This window comes from Thalia democratica, chromosome 2 (genome assembly GCF_965202585.1).
Source record: "Thalia democratica chromosome 2, ktThaDemo2.hap1.1, whole genome shotgun sequence".
NCBI classification, from domain to species: domain Eukaryota; kingdom Metazoa; phylum Chordata; class Thaliacea; order Salpida; family Salpidae; genus Thalia; species Thalia democratica.
Genome location: NC_139166.1, coordinates 24,991,268 through 25,000,216, shown reverse-complemented (window position 1 = coordinate 25,000,216; position 8,949 = coordinate 24,991,268). Strand labels below are relative to the sequence as shown.

Genomic DNA, 8,949 nt, shown 5'->3' with positions numbered 1-8,949 from the left:
AATAGGGTTTTTATAATTTGCAGAAAAAGTCAGTTCTGTTTCGATGTTCGTTTCTGTTGAACAGTTCCAATGTTATGCAATCAGTATTCCGCACGCAGTGAAACTTTTGCTACTTTTCAAAATTGAATAAGCCTGCGGTTTCAACGCGGCTGTTTATTGCTAACTTAATTCTATTGAACTCATTGTACGACTTATAGGTTTAAGGTACCACAATAAACGCTAATTAGCTTACATGAAAATTTGATTATTTTCATTGTAGTACAATATCATGTCAGTAATAAAACTGTGGTGATTGATCAACAATTTTGAACAGTAAACTTAATTGACTATAAAAAATGGACAATAAAATAATTACTAATAAAGTACTTCTGTAAGATCAAAGGTCGTACAATAAATTTTGACCTACTTTGTATAGAGGGAAAAATCAAAAGTGACCTTTTTTCGGAAAAATTTTAGGTATTGTTTTGACAACTGTTTTTTGAAAACTACTAAGCGCGCCTCTTTTTATTAAACTTTTGTTGCTCCTTCATTAAATAAGTGTATGCATAAAGCTTTGATTTTTAATTGAAACATTTATGGTGTTTACTTAGCAGCATTTCCAACAATTTATAAATATTGCCTGAATGGTTTTATTTTTAAGCTGTATAGTTAAACTACCATCAGTATGTAACTTTATTAAAAGTTAAAGGAAATTAATTTCAATATTTTATTATTTTTTTCGAAATTATTTTAATTTAAATAAATTGGTGTTTCAAAACTTAACAAAATGTAGTTTAAGTTTTTCGTAGTAAGCACCTTAAGGTAACATATAAATTACTTGATATGATGAGTTTCAATATTATATTATGTTATCAAACGTTTTGACTAAAAAGTATGCTTTAGTAAAAGTATAACTTTCATAGTTCTGTACACTAAAGTTTTAAGAGGCAAAAAACTTTTGACCTTATTTGTAACTTTATTATCAGGTTTTAAAAATACTGTAAATATAAACGATTTTAATGAGTTCTAAAATATTACAATAAAAGCGAACACAATTTTTAATGATACAGTTTTAAATAATTTACATAGCAAAAAAAGTAAACGATGATGCTTTTTACAAACCTAAATAAACCCGCTGGAAAATTAGAGTTTTGTCACGAACGAAAATTCAGAAACATTGTCAGAATTGCTTGGATTCTTATAACATTTGACGTCGGTTATGCATTAGACTTGCCAACAGATGGGAACAAATTGCATAACAGTTCACTGCCATCGTCTGAATGTGTATTACACGGAGCTACCGAATCTGTTTTCAATTATTCCGTGCCGCAGTTGCTAAGGAAGTATGGACGGTCTGTGAATCACGAAAAAATCGAGGTATGTTTATAACTTACGTTTTAAATTTTGTCGATATTACTAAAGTTCAACTATATTTAAACAAAAAGGGGTTTTGATAGATTTTTATAAGCATTTTAATTGAAAGTTAGTTTATATTTTGAATTTTAGAGTAAATTAACGAGCAATATAGTAGGCTTTTTGTATTCGATTTAGACAATTATTTTATCAACATTTTTTTAGCATACGATGTTTGCTGTATTTGACTTGACATTGACTTTGTAGATAAGATAGTAAAATTAACTTAGTAAAAAAGTATTTTAACCAAACGTCACTATTTTCATTAACATTTTTATCAACATGACTTTTAAGACTTTATGTTAACAAAACGTAAAAATAATATTTAAACAAAGTGTTTTGTGTTTAGAATTTAGATATATTAATAATGAATTTAGCTAAGAAAATAAAAGTTGCTCTTATATCACAACTATTTTTAGATTCTCTTTCATGTACAAACCTCATTTTTATTGAGTTTTCTTCAAAATTTTAAAATTAGATACTTTTACAAAATGTTTACCTTAAACTTTTGCTTTTCAAATATGTTATTAGTTATTTTTTGAACTAACTATCTTAGAACAACACTAAGTTTTGAATTGCTTTTCATTTGAAATAAAAAATTGTAATAATACAAAATATTAATAAAAAAAATTGCAGTTTTAAACTTGTTAAATTTTAACACTAAACAAAAATTTTTTTCCGTACAAATAAGTAAAAAACTGAAAAATAAAGCTGAAACCAACTTTAAATCAGAAGTTCTTAACTCAGCAAACTATTCTTAAATGACATTATAAATTGTGTTATAATGAAGCATTAAATGCTTGCTTAATGAGCTATTAGTCTCCTTAATGTAGATGGCTTTCGATATAAACTCACTTAAAGTTGTTTCAAAGCTATTAACCTGTTAAAAAAACCTATGCAGTATTTTATAAACATGTTTTATGAAAAAACTTGCATTGAAACGTTTAAATAGATTTCTTTGAAAACAAAGCTTCAAAAATGCATAAAGTTTAATTATATTTCTTCTAAAATACATGAATAAGGAATTATTTTGAACTTTTTTTGATTTAAATTCGTATAAAATATGATAAAAATTTACCACATATATGAAAAGAGTATACTGCTCTATACAAGTATATTTTTAACATTCAATTTTCCTTATAGACACAACTCACATATATTAAAATCTAACAACAAGGCATAAAAAGACGACGACACTAAACAACATTGTAATAGTTTTATATCTGTAGTATTGAACACAAATAGTATCAGTATGAATCAAACCTATTTACTTTGCTCACTTATTTGGTAAAACTGTTTAACACTTCAAATTTCAACTGTTATAAAATTTTAATTTGGTGTTAAAATACTTTAATAATGAAAAGATTAGAACAATTTTATATAGTAGTTTGGAGCAAGAAACAAAAAGAAATTTTGTAAAGTTGTACTTTGTTTTGATTCGTAAATAAATAAAAGGAAAACTATAAAACGCTTATGAGATTTGGAAAAAACTAGCCTACAAAATTTTTGCGAACACATGAGTTTATTGATTGTAGAAAACTACACTAAAAAGATATTGTTCTACCTTCTCATATGTTTTCAAACTTTAGAATTTTTTTATTCAATTAGCATGAATGCGCTAATCTAGTTAGCATTGGTTATTTTGCTCTTAAAAATTAATTTTAACTGGCTTAAATTGTGACTCTTATTTTTTCTATACGCTTTAAAGTTTCTTTTTTTTTAGCACTTAGAGAAAACTGCAATTGTCTATAAGTTTTTTAATTTTTGAAAATTATACTTATTTGTAGACAAATTTAAAATAAAGAAATTTTGGTTAACAGTTAAATTTTTTAACTTGTTGCATTAACTTTTTAACTCAATGAAGTTATTTTAAAAGTACTTACTAACTTTAGTTTTTATATTTATGCTTTAAAATGAAATAAGTACTTTAAGAAAACGTTAAAGAAAATGTATGAACCGAGTAATACTAATGTACTCGAAAATATTTTAAGAAATAGTATGTTTTAAAACAAAACTGCTATGCAGTTGTTTTTTTAAATGATCTATTTTTTCTGCTTTTACTTGAATTAACTTCATAAATTTTTCAGCGAAGTAAATTGTTAATTAAGCTAAAACTAATCTGTTGGCTAAGTTTTCATTCAAAATAAGCTCTATTGAGTAAGAAAGGCTTAAAACGATAAATAAAATTAGTCGATAAATACTTAAGCTTAACAATTGGAAAACCTCGGTCAACGTCCAAACAAAAAAGCTTTAGAACAAGAACTTTGAATAAAACGAACACTTTAAATTTAATAAAACTTTATTTATGTTAGGCTGTTTTTTATATATAATTTACTGAAGTAGTAATTGTTTTGAAACAATAACTCTAAATAACAACAACTGATCTCTATATCATTTTTGTAGATGATTTTTTTTTATAAAAAAATAAAAATAAATATTTTTAGTTGTTATATTAGATCGGTATAACAATAATGGAATAGAAAAAAAAAACCAATAAAATAGTTAAAAAAAAACTTTAATTCTAAAGAAATAGTTTATATAAATCACTGTCGAGCAGTTCATACTTCATAGGAAAATAAACGCCGTCAGTCTTATTAAGTGTTTTCGTACAAAACATAGTCGAGTAGTTATATATGTCCATTATTAATAGTTGTAAGTACTTGTTAGGTTTTAAGTTCAAGAAAAATATTTAACCGCATTTCAATGATTTGAACTTCTTTATTTTTATTTAAAGTAATCAGCTAACTTTTTTTACCACTTAAAGTTAAAAGTTATGGAAATATATCATTTAAAGAAAAAAATTAAACTTAAGCAAACTAAAATTTTAGGTGGTGTTTTTAGAGGAAAGTTTAAAAGACTGGCTGATGTTTGAAAAAGACTTATTGATCGGAGTCCCTACGTACACAAAAGAACTTCGTGAAAAAATTGAATTTATCGATGACAAGTATACTGTTTTCCTATGCGATGTAGTGATAAATGAAAGCTATAGAAAAATCGCTGTAAAAAATAAAACAAAATTATCAAGAAACATCCCTTCATTGAAATGTGCATCCTTTGAAGAAGTCACCGTCTTTTCGGTTTTAGTTTCGCAAAACCTGTCAGACAAGACGAGCTTAAAAATTATAAACAAATTGTGCGATTTGTTACATCATAAAATAATCTCTTGTCATTCCATAACTTTTGAAAGCGCAAAAGAAACACCCGACAAATCATCAGTGGTGCAATCAAAAGTCTCGGCTGAAATCGATGATTACGACGTCACAAGCGTTTGGTGGCCGATTTCGTGCTCGTCAGACTCGCTGGACTCTGGCGCGCTGCACCTCGTGAAAAACTTGGTTGAAAACGGCAGCCTGTCCCGGCTGCTTGGTGTGGAGATAGCTGGTTGGAAGATAATCAACCGGGGAGACGTCAAGGCGAGGCGGGCCGCTATCTCGCTGCGAACTTCTTCTCCGTCAAAAAGTAGTCAGTAAGTTTGTTTTTCTGTCGACTTTTTGCTATCAAGGTTTAGGTGACAAGTATGTTTTTTGATTAGTTTAATCTAAACCTAAAGTAAAGGCAATACAAAAGTGCATACATTAAGTCCAACATTCATTTTAGAAATAAAAAAATTGTAAATTTTTTTTTTTCAACTTTTTAAAATTAACTCCCTAAACGCCTACAGAATCTATTCGAAACGAATCATCGAGCGGCAGAGGCGACTAAAACGCCTCAGCAAGAGAAGCGACGTTGAGTCTTCAGGAGACGGCTTCTTCGAGTTTACAGATCTTCCTAAAACTCCCACTAGGAGCTCCGTGGATCGGGATCCGGCCAGAGACGACCCGCCTGACGTGAACGTGCCTCAGATCGACCTGAGCGCGGCGGAAGGACAGTTCCTGATGCACGAGCTCAGAAACGACACTTTTTACGACAAGGAGGACGGCGGAATGACAAATTTGCGGATGAAAGTTGTGGAGTCGCGCAAGGGAGGCGACAAGTTTATCGAGGACACGTGGCTGAAGATCGACGGAAGCAAGCTGGTTTTGTACGGCGTTCCTCGCGAGCTTGATCAAAAGAGGGTGCGTTTGTTAGTTTAAATAAATAAGTTGCTATATTACTTAAAAGTTATATCGTATCTAAAAGTTAACATGATTTCGGTAAGTTTGTTAAAAAAAAACAAATATCAGTATCTAAAACTTCTAAAAAGTAAAAGTGTTCAAAATAACGAATACGAATTGAAAAGTTCTCAGTTTTAAATAATGCATCTCAACTTATATACTTATTTTTTCTATATGCTGGTTATTATAAAACTTTTAAAAACTAAATGCAGAAGTTTTAAAAATATCTTATTGCTTTTAACTAAGACATTTTATAAAATTTTGTTCAATTTAAACTAAAGGATCCTTTTATCAAAGTTTGTTTCAAGCATTTTTTTTAAGTTATAAAAATAATTTGTGAAAAGCTGCATTATGGTTAAAGTAATGAAAATTAAAAAACACATTTTTTATAACTAAATGTAAATAAAAACTAGTATATTTTTTTTAAACTTAAAGTTTACGTTTTAAAATTTTTATTTTTACTAAAATATTATACTAAACTTTTTTATAAAATAAATTGTTTAAATCTATTGCGTTTAGATGTCTTTAAACTTTTAAAATACAAAAATATTTAAATAAAAACACATGCGACACCTTTAATTATTAAAAAATTGAAGCTTTATCCCATACACAGTAATTTTAAAAATTAAAATCTTTTACGAATACATTTAAATAGACTAGTATAGATTACTATTTATTAATTTAAAGTTTAATGCCTTTAACAGAAAAAAACTCAAATATTTTCTACAGACATTTTATCTACAAGCATTTGACCGAAAAAACTTCACAAGCACTTCAACTGTAGATATTACACCTTTGAAAATGGCTATAGTGATAAAAAAATCACCAAAGTTTCAATTGAATTTTTTGATTTTAAAAAAAGGACTTTCACCTCAAACTATAAAGTCCAAGCTTATTTATTACCTAGTACAAGCTTTGCCACCTGAATTTAGTCAAATTGGGTTAGTTGACTGGCAACTAAATGTAAACTTGGCTTCTGTTACATGGGTTGACAGGAGAATAAACGGCTTCGAAACTTGCAATTGCAAGGCAATATTAAAGTTATGGAGAACCATGTCAAACGACAACAAACTAGCAAAACTCGTCTACGGCCAAAAATCGGAGGCTACAGATACTTTTTCTAACTGGTTTTTACCTGAGTTTAAAGTTGTTCAAGTCATGATTAAATTTAGCCCAACTTGTACAAAGCAAATGTTATTGGAAACGATGACAACAGTTCCGTCTTTGCCGAAGAAAACAGCCGCTATAAACAGTCCATACCTGGCAGCTCCGAAGCTTATGAGAGAAGACACTTGGAAAATATACGTTGGAATGGGTGTATTGACAAAAATCTCCATAATCGAGTCGTTTTTTGAATTTTCAACAGAACTTACCTACAAGTTAGTCGCCGAAAGCGGCAAAAAAGTCCCAAAGTGGTTACAAGTGGACAATGTGAACAAAAAATTAGTTGTTTTTACTTTCTCAACCGACTATGACGCGACATACAACTTCCTAGGCAGTTGGAGAGGTGGCCTGGTTGCTAGCTCGAATGAATGCGATTCTAAACCTTTGAAGATTAAAATAGTCGCAAGCAAAAACAATGACTACTACGAGAAAGAAGCAAAGTATGAAGCTAGGATGTTTTTTTCAACTCGAAATGTTCAAGTGAGATTGTTAACTTAGTTATCAATATTATATCTTAATCTACTGCTAAGTTAAAAGTAACTGATATAAAGAAAACTTTGTATTTAAAAATTAATTTAATATTATTAGTTGTAACAAATGTTTGAAAAAAAATTGATTTAGTTTTTATTAAACTTAAACTTTAAGCAAACCTGAAAATAAAAAGTTTAGTTTTGCTATAAATTAAGTTTGATAAAAATAGTTATGATCTGTATAAACTTTAGTTTTAAATTTTAATTAGCAATTTACAATGGATGACTACAAAGTGGTTTTAAACATTATCAAAGAAGAGTATGGCGATGAAGACTCTTCAAATATATACGTTTTTCTGCCAAAACCTAACAAAAACTATTTAACTTTTACCAACATTTCGAATATTCTAGATGAAAGTTGCAACAAGCAAGTCCTAAGACACTACAAAAGTGTTTTATTGACAGAGGAAAAAAGTGTTCGTCAAAGTTTCAAATCAAAGTAAGGAAAAGTTTAATATCATAAAAAAATTAAATTAAAGTTGTTATATAAACATTAAAAAAAAAAAAATATACAAATCACACACTTTAACGTTACTTTTCGAAACAAAATTTAATTTTACTTGTTTTTAAGCAAAAACTGTTTTATGCAAAAATTAAAAAATATATGTTTATGGTTCTTTCCCGAAGTTTTTTGTTAAGCTGTCCGTCGTTTTTTACTTAAGATTTTTACAGACTGGATAAAGCGAAATATCCCATAAGCAAGCTCAACTTTGTTCTCAGCAAAAAATGCTCTGACTCTACAACAGTGACGACACAAACAACTTTCATCAAGGCATCTGCAACTTCCTCCTTTAAAACACCCGGCACTAAAAACTTGGACGACCACGACATAATGACGTCATCGTCAGCTCGAATCGTCATGGTGACGCTTTTCACATGCTTCATCCTCCTCGTTGGCTTCTGCTGCTTCAAGAAGTGCCGGATGCCAACAGACAGCAAGCAGCTGGAAAGCTCTCCCTCCAAAGAAATCGTCGGGGCTCGTTTGGTTGGCACGTACAAAAAGGGCCTCCCCGTTGTTTTCGACGGCGAATCGACCACGACGGAAAACATGAGCCCACCCAGTCCGTTGCTTGGCAACATCGTGATTGGGAAGAAGCTAAACGATACCGATTTCGCTTCTTACCTTTTGAAGAGTCAGGAAGACGAAAACATGGTAGACTTGACTCTGCAGAAGAAAGTGAGCCGTCATGGCAACGAAATACGACGTCCTCCGCCGCCCCCTTACCTCACACAAAATATTAAAAGAACTGCAAAAGATTAAAGATAAAAGTTTTATATAAGTTTGAAAAACACTGCTTGAATTTTAATGGTCGAACTGAAATGGTTTGGAAAAAAAGTCGATGAATAAGACTTAACGTCGATAATGAAAGAACAGTTTTAGACTACAGTAGTATGCATTGGATAACTTTTTAATGATCTATTTGTTAAAAATTATTTATGTTGGGTTAAATAAAGTTTTCAAAAACTTTAAGCTGTAAATTAGTTTAAAGTTAAAAGAAATTAAATTATTATAAACTAATCTTAGTAAGTACAACACGCTTCTTGTATAAATGAAATACGATGTATTTTCAAATTATTAGTAGTTTTTCAGTCCCATATCAATTCATTTATTTACACAACTTCCTTAAAAAAGTATGAACTTCTTTCAATTGCATTTTTGTAAAGATTGATGAAAATATACTGCTAGGTTACTTTAGTTTATTTTAATATTACAGATCTTTTTGACGAAAAATAAAAGTAATTATGCTAAAGTACTTTATAATATAAAA

The 8,949-nt window shown here is 29.3% G+C and overlaps 1 protein-coding gene across 1 annotated transcript; it reads left to right on the top strand.

Annotated features, from left to right (window-relative positions):
* Positions 1 to 1,063: 1,063 nt before the first annotated feature.
* On the top strand, positions 1,064 to 8,949 carry LOC145829198 (uncharacterized). Its single transcript, XM_082936930.1, has 6 exons — positions 1,064 to 1,356; positions 4,221 to 4,858; positions 5,054 to 5,447; positions 6,216 to 7,130; positions 7,390 to 7,619; positions 7,853 to 8,949. Exons 1-6 carry the CDS (start codon positions 1,084 to 1,086, stop codon positions 8,439 to 8,441), a joined length of 3,039 nt encoding a protein of 1,012 aa, XP_082793056.1. The 5' UTR covers positions 1,064 to 1,083; the 3' UTR covers positions 8,442 to 8,949.